Source organism: Podarcis filfolensis (assembly GCF_964270895.1).
Source record: "Podarcis filfolensis genome assembly, chromosome: 5".
NCBI classification, from domain to species: Eukaryota; Metazoa; Chordata; class Lepidosauria; order Squamata; family Lacertidae; genus Podarcis; species Podarcis filfolensis.
Genome location: NC_139608.1, coordinates 32,461,982 through 32,487,975, shown reverse-complemented (window position 1 = coordinate 32,487,975; position 25,994 = coordinate 32,461,982). Strand labels below are relative to the sequence as shown.

Genomic DNA, 25,994 nt, shown 5'->3' with positions numbered 1-25,994 from the left:
CTTTTTCTTCTTCTTCCAAAACACAATGCACAGGGAGAAATGATATCTGACCCCACAGGCCTATTGGAGTTACTTTCCCAGAACCATTCTTAAGAGGTTTTTAAAGCAATCTGCCTTTGGCTGCTGAGTGCACTGGATTGCCTTTAGTTAACTTTCAAAAAGAAAGAAAAGAGACAAAAGATAGAATTCCTGGCCACCCCATCAAATAGTAAACATCCTCCCATCCCAAACTCTTTTGTCTCTCATCTGGGGAAATTCAGCAGGGTTGCATGTTCAAGTAAACACTAACAAAAACCCATCCCTGGTTCCACTCTACTTAATCCCTTGCTAGCACCTCCTCACAGAAATGCTTTCTGTCTAACCCAATCTTCCTCCATTGCCACCACCCAAAAGGCAAGTTCCCTGTTATCCCAGCAATCTCTGGTGTGAGAGCTCAGCCAGGAATCTCTTCTCAATACCAGCAATGAACCTATGCTTTGCATCCACAAATTTGCTGCTGACTCCGTCTTTCACCCACCCACTTTCTTCTTGACAGTTCTCAGTCTTATTCCAGTCACTGACACATGCAACTGTTGCTGCTGCTTCAAGTACATTACAGTATAAGACGTTCTCTGGTGGCAGGCTCTGAAGCAGATTTACAGAGCATGTGACCTCTTGTGTAGTAGAGCAGAATGTTTGATCTGGGTGCTGTGGCTGAGAGGATAATGCTAAAGCCCTCCAGCTAAGGATCAAAGGAAAATTTTCCTAGCTGCTTGTGTTATTCGCTCTCTTGCAGTTAAATAAAAATGCAGAGCCTAAGCTAAACTGCATGTTTACCAACTTTTCACAACGGTGACATCTCAAAATTCTGCAGAGACAGGCTTAGCAATTGGAATTCTACGCCAATGCTGAAGATTTATGTTTGAGCAGTGTGGATGTGTTGTACTGCAAAGTCTAGAGGGGATTCAAAGCAAATGGGTTGCTTGGGGTACACCCTGCTGCATAATAAATACTGTAAATGCACTGAGTTAAGACAATGAGTTTATGTCATTAGGTGTGATGCTTATTTTAGTAAGCAGGCGAGCCCGTTATCATGGCTTCTCATTAAGAACAAAGCCACTTTAGATTTTCCTCACCTTCCACGCTGTTTGCATGAGCATGCAGAAATGTGCCAAATGCATTAAAGGAGACAAAATAGAATATAACAGCTCTCCCCCCAGTGTCACAAGACACTGCTATTTTCTGAAATGGACTCATTCATGATCATGGCCCCAAGGGGTAAAGTCACATGGTGGTGCCTATAAAGCAGCTATTAGTATTCAGGCAAGTCAGAGGTCTGTGCTTGCTATTGATATTACTCTGTTGTAAATGGAGTGTTATACTCTCTTCCATTACCATCTTGATCGTAAATAGTGGCTCAAAGTACAAAAAGTATTACTGGTTGCAATGTCAGTGAGCTGTTGGGAACAAATAGCTTGAAAGGACAGCAAGGAGAATATTAGAAGCCGGGCCTTTGCTGATGGGCAGGACCTACGCAGCTCTGCCCACAAATTCTTCAGATAGAAACATCTTTGGGGGGGCAGATGCTGCATTGACACCATTACTCATTACTGTCCTTGCAGTAAAGCTTTGGAGATATACTACTATAGGAGCAAGACATGTTTGGCTTTGTGATGACTGTAATAAGTGGAGCTTGATGTATGACAGGTGGCTCTCCAGATGTTGCAGAACTAAAATCCCCATCAGCCCCAGTAAACATGGCCAGTGGTCAGGGATGGAGGGCAATGTGTGGAGGGCCAGAGTATCCCCACACCTGATGTATGATTATGCCTGGTTTAAGGATCTCCAGAGTTTTGAGGGTATAGGTTTTGCAGTAAGGATGTCCTCGATTGTCTTGCAGTAATTTAAATTGTCATGTATTTGCTTTCATGCACAAGAAAGAGAAGAGCAAGGATGTCTTCAAACACTTTTCGATCACACAGCTGGCAAGTAAAAGAATATGTGATGTTTCTTTGCCACAGAGCACCTAAAATAATTACTTATTCAGCGTAGATTCCCTCTCATTTTCCATGGCTCTGTGTGTCATTGATAATAGTCTTTGCACTTCAGTTCATGTGGTATGGAAATTTGGTATAGGCTGGGGGTTCTCTTATCTAGTGGATCTTTAGCACAGAATTCTAGACTTGCTGATTTTGCAGCTTCCTTTTCATTTGAAGAGCAATTTTGCACTGATATTGTTCTATAATTTTCAATGCGTTTTGCCATGATTTAAATGCAGGAGTTCAAGGGAGACAAATCAGCCCCACTGTGCCAGTTATTTTATACAGTAGCCAGCAACTGGCATTGTATAGAAACTGTTTTATCAAAAAAGTAAAAATACTGCAATTTATTTTCTCTGTATTTTTAACCTTAATTATACACTGCAGTACTTCAAAGAATTAAATACTGCAGGTGCATAGTGGGGAGAAAAAACAGAGAAGTAAAGGTAAAGGCAATTGTGAAAAGATATGTTGCCGGATAAGATCTGAAAAACAGATGGGAAGTCAACAAAGCAGAGAGAGAAGGGATGCTGTTATGCTCAGCAGGAGCTGAATAGGAGGTGTTTTTCATTTCAACAGTTAAAGAAGATAGTAGAAAGAGACTGGAGCTAGATAATCAAAGAGAGAATCTGATAAATAACGGAAAAAGCAAGGGCAGAACAGCATTAACTCATTAGATTGCCAGAATTCTTTTAGCAAAACTATAGTCTCAAAGGATATATTTTCAGATGGTATGCTCTACAGTCTAGTAGCTTCTTCACATTAGTTCCATAGATTATTATGGGCTAATTTTAGCAAATGCCTGTCGTGCAGCCCCCAACCGGCACTGCAACTTATAGTGGTAAATTTTAGAAGGTAGAACAAGATACCCAAAGGATTTGTGTAAGAAGAAACAGGTATTTAAAATTAATGAATATCTTATGTAAACTCTCTTATTCTTCACAGCTTCTCTTTAATTCCAAACCCAAAACACAGTAATGCAGAACAAGAAGATAAGGAACAATCAGTGACATGCTAGAACTCCCTGTCATGTCCTCACTCCCTTGTTCTCTTAGAATGGCAGTGCTGCCCCACCTGAGAGGTGCTGGAATTCAGTTCCAGCGAATTCTGGCTGGAAAAAATCCCTGGGAACAATAATAATTGTACTGTTGGTCTTCTTCTGGGCTTTTAAGGATTTTATAAATGTATTCAAAATAATTAGGCTGTGATTTTTAGCAGTTCCATTATAATATTCTCCCCCTTTTAAAGCTCCTCCTCCTACTCGTTCTTCCTTGTTCTTCGTTTTAAATAAAAATCTAGGAACAGGGTAGGGTAGGTAAATGAAGGAGAGCTATGTATGAATAGGAAAAACAACAAAGCATTCCAACTACAAATTTACAAGAGTCAAAAATGACATCAGTGGATCTGTTGTGTTATGTTTTCTATGCATTATGTATAAGGTCTGCACCATGCATTTAAAGCAGTATCATACCACTATAAACAATCTTGATTTCCCCCCAAAAATTATGGGAACTGTAGTTTGTTACAGGTGATATAAGTTGTTAGGAGGTTGATTATTAAACAACTCTGGGAACTGGGAGGCGAATAGGGGCCTTGGAACAACTCTCACCACCTGTATAAAACTGCAGCTCCAATAATTCTTTGGGAGAAGTCATGACTGTTTATAAAGTGGTATGATGCTGTATTAAACATATAGGTGAGGCCTAAGTGTGTGTGCAAATAATTTTATTTGTGTGCCACCTTTCCACAGTTCAAACCTTGCTCAAGATGGCCTACAACATGTAAAAATACATAACTACAACATAACAAACGTAGTCATAAACAATAAATTAAGCATAAAAAATACAAACTGAACATTTTCAAGATAAATTACACCAAAGCCTCGCACAAAGATACAAAAAACCAACAGCAGCAGCACCCCAACTCAGCCTCAGCTTTTGCAGCTGGAGTCAGTCAGGGCTCCACCCTCCCTGGTCAGGTGGAAAAGGCCTTCAAGGCAGAGGAACAGGTCTTCCAGGACTCACAGCCAGGAGAGTCTCTGGCCTTTTCAGCCTCAGCTTCTGCAGCTGGAGTCAATAATAAGAAAGGCAGTATGTCTGGGCTATCTGTTCTAGTGTTTGAATGAAGAGGTGGGTATGGGCAAAGCCTGTATCCTTTCCTATGCATGCCTGTTCTACACAGTGGAAGAATGCTTAAAAGTTTTTGCAGCTGTTCTCCTAGCTGTTTATTAAGCCCAATTGCTGCATTCTATTTCTAAAAGGTAACGAAATTGGCATTTGATTATTGAGAGGGTATAATTACTATAAGAGTAAAATTTTAAGCGTGTGGGGGTGGTATTGACTTTTGAAATGCTTTTGCATTTTATTTTATTTTATTTTTAATGACAGAATATTTTTCCATTTGCTTGGACAAGTTTGATGTGGGAAATAACTTTGAAGTAAATCACAGTTGTGTATTAAAATGCATGTGTATGCACTGCCACAAGATCACTGATACTTTGCTTCAAAGGTCAAAAATGTTATCATCCTTTTGATGGCGTTGCAAGACTCTGCGCATTAAAAACAGGTAGTAAGTATATTTTCTCTCCTTTCCTTCTCTTTAGATTTGCGATAAAGAATGGCACTACTATGTCGTAAATGTTGAATTCCCAGTAGTTACTTTGTATATGGATGGTACAACGTACGAACCTTACCTTGTAACGAATGACTGGCCTATTCATCCATCGCACATAGCAATGCAACTTACTGTTGGCGCTTGTTGGCAAGGTAAGTAGAAGACTGAAATGTGTAGATTAAGATTTGAGGACATCTACTGTACAGTAAAACCTCAGTAATATTAACCAAAAGCAAGGTCCTATCATGTGTGTATGTGTGTGGACTATGCTTCAGAGCAACAACACTGAGCATAGTCTTTATGTGGTCTCAGAAATGCCAATGATTTTATTTATTTATTTTTTTAAAAAAGAAACAGTTTCTGGAGATAAAGATATAGAGTTAGGACTCACCTATACAGCTGCAAATAAAATATTTTAAATGTGTTGTAAAGTGCAATATACAAATATGGCACCAGATGGTGAAGGTGAGCGATACCAAATTCAATGTATTTTTCAAAACTTCAAAGCATTTTCACAGCGTTTTTTTTTTAATGTATGTAGATTCCACCCTAGAGATCTAAAGAGAGGGCTGCACAGGAATACAATCATACCTCATGTTACGTCCGCTTCATGTAACGTTCTTTCATGTTATGTCCCGCGGTGACCCGGAAGTACCGGAAAGGGTTACTTCCGGGTTTCACCACTCACACATGAGCAGAAGCGCAAAATGACATCACACGCATGCGCAGAAGCGGCGAATCGCAACCCGCTCGTGCGCAGATGCGCTGCTGTGGGTTGCACTCTTTTCATGTTGCAAACGGGCCTCCGGAACAGATCCTGTTCGCAACCAGAGGTACCACTGTAGTAAAGTGTCATAGGGTTGCTCCAAATCCAGCTCCTTACTGCCTGACCAATAAAGCTCCTGGCCAAAAGTTTGGGGCTTTGTTTGTTCTTTTGGTTGATTTCAATGTTTTATTCTGAATGGCTTCATTTATGTGTGTCACTTAGATATGCAAACGATTAAGCAGCATATAAATGTATTGAGTAAGCTAACTTTTTAAAAAGGAGCCCTATTCTCTGGTAGTGTCATCTAGTTTTCTGCCCTTTTGGGTGCCACTAAAGCAGCTGGTCTGAAGGAGCAACTAGAGGTCTAGGGTATCCAGAGCCCAGCTGACTCAGTGGTATGTCAGGTGACCTGGGGAACCAGTAACGTGGCATATTGATTATAAACCTTCAAAACACCCACCTGCTCTTTGGTCAGAACAACATCTGCTCCCTACCTTGCCTGACTCCCTAGGTTCCTTATAAGACTTACTAGGCTCTCACCTGTAGTCTGCTTTCACAGTTTTGGTTACAACTATCCCTTTGAGTACCACCACCTGGAATCATTGTATTTTCCTTCCCACTAACCTGATGCCACTGCAACCGTATGAACTGGCTGTCCATCAAAGCTGCCAAGAAAACAGACTTCTCCTTTTCCTTTCTCTGGCATTATTTCCATAATTTGCTGCTTAATCGCAATGCAAGTACTTTAATTTCCCTCCTTGCAAAAAGATTGAGCAATGTGCTGTGTTCATGCAGTAATCTGGCCCAAAATGGATTTATAGTAGGGGGGATTTTGCAAACAGTGTGACAAAAATATTGGACATAACTTGAGCAAGAAAAGAGACGTACTGTTTGTTGTTTTGATGTGGAAAAAGCTTTTGACTGCCTGGAAGCAGGTTGCCTCAAGGTTGTCTTTTTAACTTACTGCAAAAGAAGAATTTGGGAATGGACTGCCTTTGGGAAGTCAGAGCTCGATGCTCTTAGTTAAGGTTAATAACTTCCAGTGTGGAAAATTTCAGATCAATTGTTGGAGCAGGTAGGGATGCCCACTTTCCCTTTGTGCTGTCAATTGAGCTTTTAGCTGTGAGTATGACATTCCAAGGCAATGCAAAGGCCAAGGGAATCCAAATTGCGGGTAACTGTCATAAAATTAGCTTATTTGCTGATGGCATAGTTCTTTGACAAAACTGGAAACACCACCAGCAGCACTATAGGAACTAGTTATGTGTCTGTTGTAGAAACTCCTTATGTTCTGCTAACTTCACAAAATCTTAAATGTTTCTGGTCAGTATCCCTGATCAGTGTCCGACTCTGGGGTTGCGGCACTCATCTCGCTTTACTGGCCGAGGGAGCCGGTGTACAGCTTCCAGGTCATGTGGCCAGCATGACTAAGCTACTTCTGGCAAACTAGAGCAGCGCACGGAAATGCTGTTTACCTTCCCACTGGGGCAGTACCTATTTATCTACTTGCACTTTGACATGCTTTCGAACTGCTAGGTGGGCAGGAGCAGGGACCGAGCAATGGGAGCTCACCCCATCGCAGGGATTCGAACCGTCGACCTTCTGATCGGCAAGCCCTAGGGTCTGTGGTTTAGACCACAGCGCCACCCGCGTCCCATTTAAGGTCTCATTTAAAGGTCTTATTTAAAGAAAACCCAGTTGAAAGATGAAGAACAGTAAGCAGGGAGAGTCAGAGACTTGAGGTTGCACATCAACAGTTAGAAGCACCTAGCCAGCTGGCAAAGCTAGCACACTAGTCACTGATGTCTTTCCAACTATGGTCAGAGATAGTAGTGGCTGGTGATGCAGCATGGGTGGGGCTGCCTTGCCCTTCCACCTTCCCAGACCATGCTAGAGGAGAGGACCAATGCAGCAGGGAGCATGGTGCAGGCACTGTGATGAAGCCAGTTCTTTGCTTCTGAATCCTAATGTGCGAAGCCCACCCCGTTCACAGTAACGGGCAACAATGCACAGAAACCAGGAAAGCAATGAAGCCCCATTGTGCCCACCACACAAGCTGCTGCTGGTCAGATGTGGTTTGTTTGTTTTTTATTGTTTTACATGACAGTGATTGTTTCTAAATTTGCATAAAATATATTAATATAAATTTATTCATATAAATTACCATGTGCAATATTTATGCAAGTTTGTTTCCTCTTTTGGCGATGCCAATCCTCTTTTCTTTGGCAATGCATAATATCTCCCCCACCCCCACCCCCGCTAAAGTGGTAGTAAATTTAATCTTTTGCAGCCTTGTGGGATGGACTGGAGCCTGGCTCCTTTTGGTTCTTAGAAACTGCTTTATCAAGAGGTTGGTTTAAAAAGCTGGGGAATTAATTCTGAGGTGAGTTCTTTGAAGATGGAGAAGAGTCTGAGCAGACTGCAGAGAGGGAGAAAAAACTATCAAGAGAAGGCAGAGGAGGAAAAGGAATCTGCAGCCTTCAGTGGAGGCCAATCCATTAGCTCCCTTAGGCAGGCCCCACCTTCTTGTCTTCTGGCATCCAGTCCAGGAGATGACTCTGTGTGGCAGCTTCCTCCTTCTCCATCTCAGTGTTGTTCTTGTAGCACTTAGCAGGAAGGAGGATGCAAACAAAGCTAGAATTAGAATACAGTCATACCTCAGGTTGAAGTAGCTTCAGAATGAATATTTTCGGGTTGCGCTCTGCGGCGACCCGGAAGTGACAGAGCGCGTTACTTCCGGGTTTTGCCGCTCGCGCATGCGCAGATGCTCAAAATGACTTCACAAGCATGTGTGGAAGAGCCAAATCGCAACTTGCGTGGACGCAGGTTGTGTTCACTTCTGGATGCGAACAGGGCTCCGGAACGGATCCCGTTCCCATCCAGAGGTACCACTGTACCACAAATCTCAGAATTCCCTCCACAACAAGAAGTTGCTAGCAAGGAAAGCTGAATTACACAAGATTAGCTACAAATGGATCAAGGATGCTTGGAAATACCCAGTGCTTTTTTTCTTTAAAAAAATGTTTAGGGGTACTCTCATTTTCCTACTCATATTGAAATACTGCCCCTCAATGAGGCCAAACTTAGATTCACAAAATGTTTAGGGGTATGCATATCCCTGCGTCCCCCCAGAACAAAAATCACTGGAAATACCTATGGGTTGCATATTCCAATAACCAACTATCCAGGATTCTAAATCATAGAATTGTAGAGTTGGAAGGGACCCTGAGGGATCATTTAGTCTAACCCTGTGCAATGCAGGAACATGCAGCTGTCCCATACAGGGCTCAAATCTGCAATTTTGGTGTTATCAGCACCCACTCTAACCAACTGAGTAATAAGTTTAAAGGACAGCCAGGATTTTAAGAAAAAAACTTGCAGGTGCAAGGTACACGGAATGCATCATTGATGACATTGGAGGAGCTGTGACGATGGTGATATTTCTGCAGCTGTTATATTATTTTCAGACCATCCCCATCTGCGTTCCACCAAAAAACTACAGCACTGGCAGAAAGCACTAGATGATTTTGTACAGAAGGGGTTTTAAAGAGTCCCTTCTGTGGCTATAAAATGCTTACCTAGCAAGGTGAGACCCAGGGTAATGGATTTACACTCATATCATAACACAGCCCATTTAAGGCCTGTTATGCATTACGTAAACTCTGTCAAGCAAAATAAATGGTTAGAATAAAAGATAGAACATTCCCATTCAGAACTGCAACTCCTAGGCAGGGATGAGGGCAAACTTAATTCAGTTTCCATTTAAAGGAAAGTCTATCTAGCTAATTCACGCTTCTTGAAATAATACATAAACCGAAACACAGCCATCATTGAAGATGATTTTGCAATGTAGTTCTCCAGCCAAGTAATGGGTATACAAAAATACATTTATTAGGATAAAGTATGGATAAAAAAGCATAGCTTACTGAAAGCAATGCATTATATTAGACAAAATTCCTTTGCAAAAATTTGCATTTTAGGAGAAATTTGTACTAAAATGCTAGTGAATTTTCATTAAAACTTTTTTTTAAAAAAAATAACAACTCACTAGCTGATGTGGAATTATGGAGAATTGAACTTAAGATTCAAAAAAGGAAAAATTGAGAGCGACCAAACTTGATAGATTCACCTAACTCTAATCCTAGGCATATAACTTCATGTCTTTATAAGAAGTTAGGATTTTACAGGTGGAGTAGTAATTCATGATTATATGGCTATCTCTGTTATAACTGTGGCTGAAATTGTGTTCATCTGAGCATTGCTTATACTATATATAGTTGTTCTATGAATCTGTGATTTTAATAAACCTTAATGGTTCATCTCCCAAAGAACCTTAATTATGAAGAATCTTGGATCACAAAATGGGGATTAAGATTTGGCTCTCTGTTCCTCTGTACTGAACCTGCAGTTTCCAATTTAAAAGGCATTAGAGAAATGTTTTTTAATGTAATATCTCATTGGCACCAAATCCCACACCTAGTGTTTCTCATGAGCAATCAGCATTCTAATTATTGCTTAAGTGCCACAAGGCAAGATCTCTCTCTCTCTCTCTCTCTCTCTCTCTCTCTCTCTCTCTCTCTCTCTCTTTCACTCTTTCTCTCTTTCTCTTCACTACTGGTGATGAGATTCTGGAATGGAATTATAAGACATATTCCAAATGTTACAGGATCTCCCTCACCATTTGAGACTAGGGCACTTTTGCTGGGAATTCTGGATGGAGAGGGAATCTCCACAATTAGCTATGTTCATATCTTTGTCTTCTTGGTAGCAAGTAGAATTCAAATTGTGCTTAAATGGAAAGATAAGAATATCCATCTCCACATTTTGGTTGTTTTTACACAGAATGGGAAGCACTTATCTTAGACAAGATATCTAATTAGTAAAAAGTAATATCCATTTATAAATCCAAAGAGTGGAATTCTATGTCACACTATTACAAACATTCCATTTACATAAGCATTTCAGTTTCCCAAATGGAACATCACCATCCCCTCTGCTCTGTTCTGGGGGTGCTCCTGACCCCCCTGAACCAATTTGGTGTGTATAGAGGGGTGCACAGGGGGAGTTGGGGCCGAAAAGGCCCATTCCATAAACAGAAGACCTAACTGAGTTTGTTTGGTAAATTCTGTTGTAGGACATTTATTTATTTACTTATTTTCAAATATGAATTCTTTTACTTATCAGAAAAGTGCAAATACAAATGCCCATACAAGTTTTTGTCAGTCCTCGGCAAAAGCTGGTAGGAAGAAGTCTGCATGCCATTCTAACTAACTCAACCCCAGGCACCAACACAGATGGGGTAGGATTGTGTTGTTATTACTTGTATCAGTTTTCTTCATTATGAGACACTGTATCGCACTATATCTTTGTTATATAAATGAAATCCACTAAATGCAAGGGGAGAGACTGTATTGTCTGTGTTCTGCTGCAGGAAAAAAAACCGACTTTCCTTTTTTTGCAACTATTGCTCATGGCTAACAGATATACAGTCTTGTTTCATTGATTTGACCATAAACAAAACAAAACAAAACAAAACAGCACTGCTGGCAGAATTCTATTCCCTAGTAAACAGAAAGACAACAAGTTTTGGGATAGATCTTCGAATGAATCCTCACCACTGATGCCTTGAGATCCTACATGACTAAGACCACATATGGCATCTCTTTGAACCACAAAGAAGAGCAAAGTTTCATGACAGGAAATTTTGGTTGTACATAAAGTAGTATTGGTAAAATGTAAGGAAAGTCTAATAAAGTCAGCAGTCACATTCACACGATGCTTATGTAGTAAATCTGGATCAAAGCAGTATATAGATGTCATATTATTGCATTTCCAAACCTGACCTCCAAACTAAATGCCAACATTTCAAAGGACATTAATCTGTGATCACTATAGTACTGTTTTAGAGTTATTATTTTCCATTCTGTTGTATTTCCAGAACAGTGTTCAAGTTCAAAGCTTAATCCTTTGCTTTAAAAGCAGGTCATCCTTTTTCACCCATACTTATTTGCTCTTTCTCTCTTGTATGACCTTTTGTGCATTTATTGATTTTCATGGTTTCTATAAATAAATAAATAAAGCAGGCTGGACCCCTTGCAATTAGGATAACCAGCAGAAGGACAGACAGTCCTGTCAGCATCGCCCTTGAGCCAGTGCCACCAACTGCACTCATCCACTTCAGCCCCGACTGGGCTAGGTGAGCTGGGTAGCACTTCCAGAGACCACCTTCTGCACTGGAACAGGTCAAAGTGCTGTGGACTCACAGCTTAGAGTTGTGAGCACCGGATTCACTTCCACAAGAAGACAGTCGTCGCACAGCAGAGCATAGCAGAGCATAAATGACTCGGAGAGCAGCTCTGTAGAATATCTTCTTTATTCTATCTACAGCTATACTACACAACTATATACAGAGCTAAATGAGGTCTGAACTGCACTGAGTGTCTGCAGCTGCTCTTAGCAGCAACCTTATCTATACACACGATCTCTCTCTAACACTCAGTCTTTCTCTCTCTGACACTTTGATGTGAGGCTGGAGTGGAATAAGTAGAGAGCAGAAACCGCCCCCCCCCTCTGGAGAATCAGCAGAGAACATCAGCAGATTCTTGGATATGGGAGGGGTGAAATCTCCTCAAGTCCAACAGGTTAAAAACCTTCCAGATTTTCTAGGATTTATTAGGTTGCAGTTTTGTGAGAATCGGGATCAAAATCCATTCATGCCCAAAATAGTAATACTAGCAGTAGGAGAAAATGTAGGAAAGAAAGAAGAAAAAATCGGGATGAATTCTATTTAAAAATAAAAACAAAGGTCAAAGGTAATGTTTAATGTATTACTGCTAACTGTGAATAAAAGTCTTTTTCCAAGATAAAGACATTTCATTTCTTGTCTGGAAAACAGGATTTGTTTCATGCTGGCTGCCTTCTTAACATGCCTTAGATCGCAGGAGAAGCAGGGCACTCTTACGACTGATACATTTTAATTCTGTTTACCATAGGTGAACTCACTAAAATAATGCTACTTATAAGTCTGTCTGTGTCTACCATCATGAAATGAAAGGTGTCTAACACCTTTCATGAAAATATCATAAGCAAGATTGAGGGAACGTATTTGTTCATAAGGTATTGCTTCTTAACAGTCTTTCGGTATAACTTTTTAATTTGATAACATTCTTTATATTATAAAATATACTGAAATGCTGGCAGCTGTTATAAGAACCAATCCTTATGGAACTTAATGTGTCATGTGCTTCCCAATTGAAATACAGGACTGCCGATACTCCATTTGGAATCAACTGCGTACACAAAATGCAGTCTTCCTAAAGTTGTTCTCTTCCCACCCCCACACCCATTGTTAAAAATGTAAGATAAGCCACACAGAGTGACCCACACTTATATCAAACTCTAGATTTGATGCACTAGTTAAATCCATACTTTGTGAGGCTACCTTAGAAGACTGGAAGTCTCAATCAGTGGCAAATGTGACTGCCTGGATGCTTGCACTGTCCAGAAGGCTAGAACAGGTGACATCAATTTTGCACCAGATGAATTGATTACCGTTGCATATCTGGACTCAGTTTAGAGTGATCATGTTAACCTTTAAAGCCCTTAACCATTTGGGTCATTATTTGCATGATTTTTTTTAATGTTATGTAGGTTATTGATACATTTGTTGTTTTAAATTGAGTTTTATTTTACTTCACCCTAAGATTGTTGTAATGATGGATGGCTGAGCTATAAATATTTTAGTTATAAGCAGCTGCTTATAATATACTTTTCTATGTTGGTCCCAGGCACCAGCCAAACATGGTGAGTGCCACTCTGTTTGCTGTGGCTATTCCAAGAAATGGCAGAATTAGCCTGACAAGGATTTGATACCAAACTGTACATGGGGCAGGAGGTGGGGTTTTTTTTGCTGATGCACAGTGACAGAAAATATTGTAGTAAGAGAGTTGTGTTGCATCCTGTGCACTGTGGCTTTCAAAAATACATTGCCCACAAGTATTTATTTTTAATTAGTAGAAGCTTCGTCAGGATCCGCTAATGTATAGCTGCTTTCATCAAGCTGCTTTTTTAGAACACAGTTCCCGACCTCCCTACTCATGAGGTTGTAACCTCCATACAGATTTTATTTGAGTCTTATTTACAATGTGCTCCTGAAATAGAGCAGCTTATAGACCTTCTGTGGTAGTAATGTATGGTAATGCTTGTCTTGACCAGGTGAGTAGAAAAAATAAGGAATTACTGTATATGCCTTGTTTTCAGTTTATGAAAGGCAGACTTCTTGAATACACAAATTGACAGTGATAAAACTTTGTCGGATCGTGTAACATCTCAAAAGGTCTCATAGAGCATTTGCATCAGTACCTGGTGTCTCAGTATTGGTAGTGATAACCAACAGAATATAGTATGTTCCTCTTCTTTAATGTTTGCAGTTCTTTTCTGAGCTTTCAGACAGTAAAATCAGATTAAGTTTGATTATCACATTGTTATATTTAATAATAGCACTCCTTGGCAGCAGTCTTTTAGTTTTATAAGAGGCCATTGTGTTCTGATAACAGTTCATCTGCCAATGTGGCAAAGAACCTCTCTTACTAAATGATGACTTCAATAATGCCAAGGTTTAGATGCTCCCTTTGGCTCTTTAGTTACCAACAATCATTTTGTGGCAAAGACAGGCAGAGAAGTAAGCAGGTTATATGAACTCTTTTCCCACAGACTTCATCAGAGTATCTTTGAAAAAAGATAAAGTCTCAATTTCATAGTGTTCCCCTCAGGAACCAATCCTTTCTATATGTATAACTCTTTACCTCCTGTCACTATAGCCGTGACATGAGTTAATTACTGTCAAAAGGTTGCACTTCCATTTTCCATAGCTGAAAAGTCATTACTTCCAATACTGCAAAGCCATTTTGTTTTCCTAAGAGTTGTGGTGAGGGATGAAGTAATTAACTTGTGTCATTTCCACAATGGAGTCAACACTGAGTAGCTCTTTCAGACAATGCCTCCTAACAAATTAAGTCACATTACCATATAAACAATGGAAGTAATTTTGCTGTTTTCTTCCCCTTCCTCTTTGTGTCCTGACAAACCATAATCCCATGTTTAAAACAACAACAAAACAGATTAGTGAATCATCCTCCTTTGCTTTTTCTGCCTAAAAGGCATGGTTGGTCATATAATCAAATTAATTAAAACACAACTTTATTTAGCGTAATAGGACCAATAGTGTTTTGTAGTAAGTGTTGATGCTTCTAAGGACTGCTAACTATATTTTCTGTTGCTCATTTCTGTCCTAAAATTATCACGTGACTACATGATACAGAACAATTTTAGTTCATACATATTTCAGACCATAACTCTATCTATTATAATCATAGTGTGTGCTTCTTTGTTTTTCCACTTCATATACACTGCAAAAAAGTACATGATGTGATAAACACTGTACACAATGTGGAAAAAAATGTGTATATGGTCCTCAGATATTACCAACTTAGTGGGTAGGCTTCAGAAGACTAATATATTTTGCTCATACACAAAGAACACATGGGATTTGGGTATAGAAACTGACACTGCAAGTCAGTGTCATCACCCATCTATTCAAGAAGGCCACACCAGGCTTCAGAAAGCATATCCTATTTGAATTTATAATTCCATGCTCTAATCACATACTTAATAGTTGTATGTGTTACGTTGTCCTGAAAGTCATTATTTATTTATTTGACAATTGGCAACTTCATATTCAGAATTGCTCGGGATTTATAGGAATCCCCCCAAAAAAGTGCAGTTTCAAAGGTTCAGTCTACCATCTTGATTAAAAATGGTGTCCAACTGGATCCGAACACAAATGGCAACCTGCTCTTCGATCTCAGGAACAATTATGCAAAATGTGGTTATGTTATCTTAAGAAGCGTCCAAATACATAGAAAACAGATATACGGACAAACAGCTTCCCAAAATATAGATGTAGTAGATTTCAGTTGTATCACACATTGCCACATAAATGTACCCCGTGGCTTCCAACACAACATCAAAACATATAAATCAACACATCATTGCATAATAGTCTAGATGCCACTTCATTTCAAAACATAATACGTCAATTCATATAATTCATCATGTAAAAGTCTCCCCCCCCCTTTGTTGGCCACTCATTACACTGAGGTAAGGGATGGGCACAGAAGGAGGGCCTCCATTTGAAATCTTAATGTGTGAAAAGGATGGTACAGGTGCAGGCCATTCAACAAATTATTTTTCATGAAGTTGCAAATAGAACCTGAGAATATGCATCTCATGTGAGATGGGTATTTTGTGTCAGAATGCAAGATATACTGTCCTTTCTTTGCTTATTTCAATACAGATTAGTCTTTCTTGTTCATTTAAGTTCTCCTAATTGAGGTATGGGTGTGCAGTTTATGCTCTGTTGTTCGCCAAGTAGAATTCATGTGCAGTACTAATTCCTTGGCATAGGGTGTGATTTTATTGTTTAAGAGACCCTTTGGAAATTGAAACTGGTGACATTTTTTGATACCTGAAACAGATTAAAATTCCGTTAGGAAAGATAACTAAAGTTTTATTTAACAATGTTTTTCTTTCCTTTCCAAAGCTGATATGGTACCATGAACCTAAGTGTTTATGGGTTTTCCATCATTGGTAATAAAAGGACAAAGTCATAAAGTATGAATGAAGCCTTTTGGCAGACGTAGACTGTCCTCTCATTTGTTCAAATTGTTAATTTTTTTCCTAGGAAGTTAAAATAAATAAGCCCATCTGTGTGTCATTTCAATGTTGACAACACTGTCACTCCCTTTTTATTGTTGTTGTAGCTGTCCTTGCAAGTAACTAAATGGTTGTGAAGTTTGGCTACATTTGGTTGGGCTCAGGTGGTGCATCAACACTATGGTTCATCATTAATTTTTATGATGCAGGTGGGTTTGTCTTCTCTGCTGGATCTATAAATAAGTTTCAATTGGACTGTCTCTTTTATTTATACTAGTTGTCTGGCTGAAGCTGCTCAGGTGGACCTAGAAGGTGCTGCCAATGGCAGACGTGACCAGTGTCTGTACTATAACCCCTTGAGAAGGATAACTGTTCAGCTGGATGCTTATTTTTAAACCATAACGCTTCTGATGCATTTGTCAGTGCTGTGTACTTCTCTCTATTTGTGTCCCAAGGAGGGTGTTGGTTAGCTTTTGCAAGTGACACTTTAGGGGCTTGCATTTCTCTAACAATTTTAAAATACAGTTAATGCATCTTGTAAAATGGGAAATATTAAAATATCCGTTGGCCGTGTCTCTTTTGCTATTAGTATACACAAGTCTCTCTCTCTGTGTGTGTGGGTGGTTTGTTGTCAGTTATAGTCATTCTGACTCTCCCTCCTGGAAATGTGGCTTCTTCCTTAAAAGCAATACAGAAATATACATCATATGGGTTAGTATCATAATGTGGTGCAGATGCAGAAAATATAAAACCAAGTAAAAATGTTCTGTGAAATGTTTGCTGGTGGTAATTGCAGGCTTGATGCATATTATAAGGTACCGAGTTTCAGGAATCAGTAAGAGAATCAACCTCAGTATGCAATTATGATATTGATGAAATAAAACCAAAGCAGCCTATACCCCAATAAATCAATGTGCATGAAATCAATGTGCAAAATCCAATTGCTTCTGATTCACCCATACCTCACCCACTGGCATGACTGAAATCAGATGTTAATCTTGAATGGGTTTATTTCCTTAATTTACTCCATAATGAGTCTGTTTTTCTTTCCTCTATCAGCCACTCATTTCTATTTAGTTTTATATATCACAGGCAGTCATTACTAAGCAGCATAATGTCAGTTTATATAGAAGGTAAGCAAATTTGGTAGGAAGGCCATTTTGTTAATTTAACAGTAACTAATTGCATATTGCTTTATAAGAGATTTACTATTCCCAGGACCAGCAAGCAGCATAGATGGCCTTTTCATTTGTTTGGTGCTTTGTTTTTAAACAGCATGTTATTTTCAGGTTTCCTTCTTCATCTACAGAATCACAAATATCTTCTAAAATATAATAGAGTTTGATGCTTAGCTTTATGCTGCTTCTAAATTAAAATCGTAGAAGCAGCTTTTACATCACTTGCTGCAGGGCTGATGTTTTGTGGGCCATGTCTCCGACTAGAACGCATTTTCACATCAGACTCCCATATGAAAGCAGGAGTATTTAGACATTCTAATCCCTCACATGAGGGAAATGAGTGTGCTAGCTCTACCTCCCTCTGTCATTATACCTGACACCTTCCACAAGTTGGAGGAATAACTTCTGAGGTGGGGAGCCTTTTCTTCCAGGGAAATTGCATGGGGAGTAGAGCAGGATTGTCACTGCACACATTTACCTTCAGGTTGTGACAGATGATAGGGACAGGGATGGAGGGGGCAGAGCTAGTGCACATGCCCCCACTTTCCCTCATGCAATCTAATTGCATGGGAATTAGAATGTGCAAATAGGTCTGGAGCATTATAACCATAAATAGTAACAATGTATGAGCCATTTTCTATTTGGAATTCTGTTTGGGATTACAACAGCAGCTGGATTGTCAATTGTCTCAGACATTTAAAGATTGTGTTGGAAATATTGATAGCCATAAATAAAAATGTATCTATGAATTATTATCAGCTATGTGCTTCTTTTTTTTAATAGGAGGTGAAGTCTCTAAACCCAGATTTGCTCAGTTTTTCCATGGCAGCCTTGCCAGCCTAACCATCCGACCAGGCAAAATTGAGAGTCAGAAAGTGATTTCCTGTTTGCAAGCCTGCAAGGAAGGTTTGGATATTAACTCCCTGGAGAGTCTTGGCCAAGGACTAAAGGTGAGGGATGAACTGACATCATTTTTGATAACATTTAAAGCTGATTTATGAAGTGAAGAGCACAAGGTAGAGTACAAATGTATTCCCGGAAGCCATCTAATATGCCATGAAGTCATGCAAGGAAGCAGCTGAGCAGAAGAGGAGCTATGTGGCGCTGAATGCTTCCATTTTTGCCTTTATAAACCTATAGGTACCAAGTGCCATGGGTGTTTCATAACCCTTCGGCTTTTCAGCATTCAGTTCTGCTCATGGTATGTTTGAGACATTCTATAGAAACATGCACGTTCTCCAGGAGATACAGCACACATATCATCAGGCTTGTGCTACAGTTACTGTAGCACCTTGAAGATGACTACCATTAGAGCAGGGATGGGTAACTGGATGGAGGAGGCAAATGGGATCAACAATTCAACTACCACAACCCCATGGGCCACTTGGACAGGTGCGCAGCCTCGCCCACCTGCCAGTCACCTGACATTACCACCAAATGTGATTTCTCCCCCTCTTGATTTTACTATTTTATCATTTGTAAATGACTTTGATGAGTCTTTTAATGACCGTGCAGTGTGCACATTTTATGAAATAAATAATAAAATAAAATATAAACTTTCCCTTCATCATCAACACTTTTTTGTATGCCCCTTTTCCACACAAAAATTACTCTCAGTGTAGCTTACAAAGATACATCACAAAATCCACAATTGCAAGTATAATTTCATAGTATCAGCAATAATAAACAAAGCTACATTGTGTTGCATACAACGGCATACAACGCCCCCCCCCCAAAAAAAATCCAGTATTATAAGTGTAGCAACATTACACCTCCTAGCAGTGGCAAAAATAACAAGGGAGTTTGAACTGTTTGTCCTTGGTCCTAGATTGGGTGTGGGAAACAATAGACCCTCCAGATGTTGCTGAACTACAACTCCCATCAGTCCCAGTAAGTATTGCCAATGGCCAGGGATTTTTGGGTACAGTGGTACCTCGGGGTGCGAACGGGATCCGTTCCAGAGCCCCGTTTGCATCCCGAACGGAACGCAAGATGCGACAGCGCGTCTGCGCGTGCGCAGGTCGTGTTTCGCTGCTTCCGCGCATGCGTGTGATGTCATTTTGAGCATCTGTGCATGCGCGAGTGGCGAAACCTGGAAGTAACGCACTCTGTTACTTCCGGGTTGCTGCGGAGCGCAACTCGAACACGTTCAACCCGAAGCACATTCAACTTGAGGTATGACTGTATTGTAATCCAGCAACAAATGGAGGGTCAAAGGTTCTCCACACCTGTCCTAGATGTCCTACCCACTGTTGCTATGTCTGCTACAAATTAGGCAATGATCAAGTTAATCTGATCAAGCATCTAGTCCTCAGCTTTCACGAAGAATCCACTGCCCTGTTAGCATCGCCATTCAGGCAGTAACTCCTCACATGGTGTTACTCACAGTTTCTCTCCTGCAGCAGCTTCTTCTTACACAACTACAAATTCAGGGGGTGGTATAGCTGAAAACACCTCTGTGCCTCTCCATCTTGCATTGAAACTGCAAACAAAAGATAATTCTTTGGATCCCTGGCTTGAATTCAAGCTGTCCCTGCAATGGAAGATTATTTACTCCTTGAGCTTGAATTCAAGACCAGGATGCAAAAGAAGAATAAGGAACACTTTATAATTTAGTTTACGTGTTGCATTTATGTTCCTCCTTTTCTACAAGGTGGGGTACATGGTTCACCCCCTTCTCATTTAATCCCCATGACAACCCTGTGAGTTAGGTTAGGATGAGAGGCAATGACTGGCTCAAGGCTACTGGCTTCTGGGCATTGGGAACCCCAGAACAAGGGACTTTGTCAGCCCTGTGCTCAGTGCTTTGGGGGAGTGCCCAACACCACTTGGGCACTTGGAAACCCCTGTACAAAACAGCAGAAAGCAGGCTGGGTGGTTGATGTGAGGGAGAGCAAAGTTTTCTTTTTGCAAGCTTAAAATCTAAATATCAGTCGTAGGTTAACAAATGGAAATATTTTCAGCAGTTGCTTTTCCGTTGTAATGATGCAAACACATGATTTCCCAGGGTTTTCTTCATCTTCAAAGAAACAGTAGCAGCTAAATTCACATTTATCAAACATAAATTAAAAATATTTTGTATAAAATCTTGGCTGTGAGCAAATATGTATAAAGAAATACGTTGTTTATTAAAAATGTATGTTGCCCTCCATCAGCTCTTGCTTATCTGGTGATCAATAGGAAACGCAGTTTTGTACACTGCTGTTTGCAGCTGACAATTCTTTGAAGCCTGCTTGAGGAGTGCCAGCATTTCTTGTCTTCTGTTTTGCCTCCCAACGGCTGATCTCGTATGGACAAGCGGCTGTCTCTGTGAAGCAGCTGCGGGTGGGAGAAATAAATGCAAGAGTTTGATTTTTCAGCTTCAAAACATTCTCTGTCTCCAATCTACAAGCTGGCATGGCTCAAGATCCTCCTTTTAGTTTTACCTTTTCAGCTATTTTGAGAGTCAGTGTGACAGCAGGAGAGGAAAATGAGAGGAGCTGTCAGAAATAGGGTCTCGTGCAGCGTTTCCTAGTTGGCCTGACAGTGACATGTCCTGATGAAAGAACTGCAGTTGGCCCTAGAGTTGAACAGGACAGTAATAAAGACAGATTGTGCCTGTCTTTCAATAAAAATAAAAATAAATCTGTATACAAATCATACCTGTACATAGAAGCAAATTGTGTGCATGCATGCCAAGTAGCTTTTTCATAAAAATATAAAACACAAATCTGCAACAAAGAGATAGGAAGCATTGTCTGAAACGTTACCTAATTTGGGAAACAAGAACAGGATGAATGTGCAGGTGAGCTTGGTAATTAGATGTTCACTAGTCATCTGTTGTTATACTTGCCATTTCATATACATGGATTGTGCCATTTTGTCTAGGCCCATGGTTCCCAACGTGGGGCACATGCCCCACAAGGGCGTGATTTGATTTTTAAGGGGGGCAATTCGAGAATGAGTTATTAACAGTGAATGGTCTATTAGGCTTCCTCCACATAAATAGGAGTTCATTTTTTGAATAATAAGAATTACATGTCACGGGGGGAGGGGGAGTGGGTCAGGATTTTAGAGATGCTTAGGTGGGGAATGGCCAAAAAAAGGTTGGGAACCACTGGTCTAGGCTAATAAAGTAAACAAAGGTACCGTAAATAAGGATACAAATGTTGAGATACTAACAAACTTGAGCAAGCGAGCACAGTTTCTTTCATCTACAGCGAATTTAGCAATGTCTAGTGACGTATAGGTGAAGTAAAATATAATCTCATATTTATTTCATTTATTGAATAAAGTTTATATTCTGCATGATTGTTTAAAGCGGTTTACAAAAAAGGAGAAAATCAAGAGAAATTTTCCGCCATACTTTAAAACATACAAATGCTAAATTACTAAAACAGAGTAAAATTGCCTCAACTTTCTAAACATAATTAACAGATCATACAACCTGCTGCAGGCGATGACATTCCCTTCCAGCGTTTACATGTTGGATAATTTAAAAATATGGCACATCTTCCTGTAGTCAGAAGTTGTATTTATTAGTCTCTACTAATTCATATACGCACACCATATTCTGCTTCATGTATGGACCACTAGGCCAATAGCATTTTGTGATTTGGATTTACTAGACACTCATTGCTATAGTGGAATAAGAAAGCATCTGCCCATTTAGAATAAAGATTTGGAAGGAATTGACAAAGTAGAATATTTTTGTTGAACTTGCAGAGAAAAAATGACCCCCATATTTCATTGTAATAAGCTGCAGTTATGGCAAAAGCACGATGGTTAAATATGAAGAGTAGAGGAAATTGTCTTGATTCAAAGTGCTTCCACTGACTTCTAATTTATTTTACTGTTAATTATAGCTGCAATAATTACTAAAAGGTATGGTAGATGAGTGCCTGGTGGGTGCTTGCTCATAAATGGCTTTTACATATAGAACAAACATTAGCTAATAAAATTACAGGGTTGTAGGTTTGTTTTTTTAAAAAATTGATGGGAATATAACTGGTCTCTGTGAAACAGTTTTTAGAAGCTTGTTATTCAAAATGTTCTAATGACTCATCCTATATTACTTCCCTAAATACTAATTATATTCTTTGCCCCCCACCCACCAGTATCACTTCAATCCTTCCCAGTCAGTACTTGTAATAGAAGGAGATGACATTGTGAATATAAATCAAGCTCTCCAAAAGGTCTCCTATATCAACTCAAGACAGTTTCCAACTTCAGGCATTCGCCGTCTTAAAGTCTCATCCAAAGTCCAGTAAGTTATACTCACTGAGCTTGATTCAACCATTGCTTATACTTCATTAAACTTCATATCAAGAACCTTACAGGTTTGGATGTGGAATAATGGCATGAAAACAAAATCTATCAATATAATTGGTCTTTTAATGAATTGGCGAATAGCTTAAGAATTACATTTACTTTTACAGTGAAATAATTTCAGCTATACAGTAATTTCCTAATTCCTGCATGCCCATTGACTTCAGATAGAGTTCTGGATGTGTGTGAAATGGCCTCCTGATGCATTCAGTGTAAAATGGATGATTAGGTTCGTGATGCACATTTAACAAGATAGCTATATCAAACCCATTAAGTATCAATTTGAGTACCTAATGTAAAATGCCTAACAATTAGAAGCCATCTAATCAGATTTAACAATTGACTGTTGGTTATATGTTATTTAAGGGGTTTAAATGGTATGTGTGCATTGACCTTACTAAAGATCATGCCTACCAATGATATGCTCAGCTACCCTTTAAATAATTTGAGTAATTGTGCTCCTAATGTTCACAGGGAGCTGAGTAGGTTCATAGCTGCCCTATGGGTAGACAGGGGGGAAAGGCAAATGTGCTAACATTCCAAAAAAGAAGAAGAAGGAATTGGCTGAAATGTTTTTTCATCAGACTGTGTGCTTCTTGCAAAGGAAGAATGTACACTAAAACCTCTTCCATGAAGTTAATGAATAATATATTTTTCAGATGTTTTGGTGAAGATGTCTGCATTAGTATCCCAGATATAGATGCCTATGTAATGGTGTTTCAGGCCAAGGAGCCCAAGATTACAATAAGTGGGATGGATCATTTTGCAAGACCGGCTGCACAATTTGAACAAGAAAGAGGCGTGATTCTTTTACCGGATATCAGAATTGTCAGCACAGTCACTAAAATGGAACACCCTCCTGACTTGAAGGAAACTGAAGATAGAGGTTTGTGGGTTTTAAGAGTTTATGGTTTCTGTGACAGTAGAGACTGAGCACCAGGTAGCACTGAGAAGGACATATTACTGAGACAAAACCTATTGCATGCTTAATATTAAAAAATAATAGACCCAGCTAGGTTTCCTCCAAACGTTCTGTAACCTTCTATAATCCATGAAGCTTCTTAGGTACACTGAAAGGCAATATGTTTTCACCCTTTTTAGGCTCACAACAATAATTACAATTTAGGAGGGAAATGCTGCAGAGTAGATGTGGCTAGAAGTAGTACTCTGAATGCCTCATCTCTGTTGTTCGTGCTTCACCTCACCATTATGCTTCATTTTGTATTTTGTATTTATGTATTTTGGTGAGGGGCAGTAGCCTCTTTCCCATGACAGGAACAGAATGCAAAGAAAATGCTGCCTCATGTCTGGGTGGCGGTGGCAGTGCAGCTGCTGTACTCAAGACATTTGTGCCTGTCTCAGTGCCTCCCTCCTTGGACAACAATGACCTGTCTATCCAACCAGGCTTATAATTATTATTATTATTATTATTATTATTATTATTATTATTATTAATTTATACCCCGCCCTCCCCAGCCAAGGCCGGGCTCAGAGCGGCTTACAATCAATAATAAAAACAAGATGAATGATTACAACTTAAAAACAAAAATAAAATACAACATTAAAATAATGGAACATTAAAATATTAAAATGTAGCCTCATCGCAGGAGGAGAAGGAAAAGAAAAAAGAAAGAGAGGGAGGGAGGGAATCAAATTGGCTCCAAGCCAAAGGCCAGGCGGAACAACTCTGTCTTACAGGCCCTGCGGAAAGAAATCAGATCCTGCAGGACCCTGGTCTCATGAGGCAGAGCGTTCCACCAGGCCGGAGCCAGAGTTGAAAAGGTCCTGGCTCTGGTTGAAGCCAATCTAACTTCCTTAGGGCCTGGGACCACAAGGGTGTTGCTATTTATGGACCTTGAGGCTCTCCGTGGGGCATACCAGGAGAGGCGGTCCCTTAGGTACGAGGGTCCTAGGCCATGAAAGGCTTTAAAGGTCAAAAGCAGCACCTTAAATCTGACCCTGTACTCCACCGGGAGCCAGTGCAGCTTGAAAAGCACTGGGTGAATATGCTCCCATGGCAGAGACCCCGTGAGGAGCCTCGCTGCAGCATTCTGCACCCGCTGGAGTTTCTGGATTAGCTTCAAGGGCAGCCCCGCGTAGAGCGAATTACAGTAGTCAAGCCTGGAGATGACCGTCGCATGGGTCACTGTGGCCAGGTCAGGGCGGGAAAGGTAAGGGACCAACTTAGACAGTGCAGGATTAGCTGGTTTCCTCTTAAGAGTCAAGTAAGATTTTTTAGATATCTGTCAGAATTGGCCAGATGAATGGTCCCTTTTATTGCCTGCACTGTTGTATGGGTTGCCAGTGTAGTTCCCACTGAGTCCACACATTATTTTCCATGGTGCTCACAGGATCCTGTCCTCGCACCCAACATTAGGTTGAAAGAAACTTTTATCCAATAGAATTTTTTACAAGCTTAAATGTAGCATGGGTGATTTTTTTGGAGAGGGGATTATAACGGAGGGGATTATAACAGAGTTCATGGAATCAGAGAACTGTAGAGTTGGAAGGGATCCCAAGGGATATCTAGCCCAACCCTCTGAAATGCATGAATCACAGCTAAGGAATCCCTGACAGACCAATAGATAGACACCCAAACTCTGTTCAGTAACCTCCAATGAAGGAGAGCGTGCCACCTTCTGAGGTCATCTGTTCCGCTGCCAAACAGCTGTTACTGTCAGGACGTTCTTCCTAATGTTTGGTCAGAAGCTCCTTCCTTGTCATTTGAATCCATTGGTTCAGGTCCTGCCCTTTGGAGCAGCAGAAAACAAGCTTACTCTATATTCCATGCGCCTGCCCTTCAGATATTTGACGTGTAGTTGTATGGCCAATATAGTTTCTGTGGCTTGCAAATGTGCCCATAGGCTCCCAAAGATTAGTGGTTGTTGTTTCTTGTTTCTTTCTTTTTTTGGCCTTTATTGGCGTAAGTTTAAACAATAAAATCACACAAAGCCATCCAAATACATTGATAATCCAAACACATACAATATATAAAAGACTAGATAACAGCCATTGAATAAATCAGACAACTTTAGATTTAGCTTTAAAGATCTCGGCTAAATACCCTGAAACAATCTTGATAGTTTTGGGAGTACCACCCCTCAACAAATGTTGGATTACAAACTCTTTGTAAATCAATATTTTAAACTGTAGGGGAGTCCCTAGGAGATCTCTGTGAAGGGTGTCGAAAGGAGGGCAATCCAAAATTATGTGATGTATTGTGTCTGGTGGGTTCTTATTGTTAAGCTGGTTGTTTTTAACACAGTAGGTCTCAATTGGCAGGCACAATACATGTGGAAAGAGGTAAAGAGAGGCTGGAAAGTTATAGTCAGCATCCTGATCAGACAGCTGAAAGGAGGCTTACCTGACCCAACCTCTCACAGGAAACATGGGGAAGAT

General features: G+C 40.0%; 1 protein-coding gene across 1 annotated transcript in view; it reads left to right on the top strand.

Annotated features, from left to right (window-relative positions):
• The window catches only part of CLSTN2 (calsyntenin 2), a 329,869-nt gene that overhangs the window by 289,491 nt on the left and 14,384 nt on the right, over positions 1–25,994 (top strand). The window contains exons 9-12 of the mRNA XM_083613746.1: positions 4,621–4,783; positions 18,072–18,238; positions 22,385–22,533; positions 23,255–23,481. Of these exons, the coding sequence (XP_083469872.1) occupies positions 4,621–4,783; positions 18,072–18,238; positions 22,385–22,533; positions 23,255–23,481 (706 nt within the window). The remainder of the gene's footprint in view (positions 1–4,620; positions 4,784–18,071; positions 18,239–22,384; positions 22,534–23,254; positions 23,482–25,994) is intronic.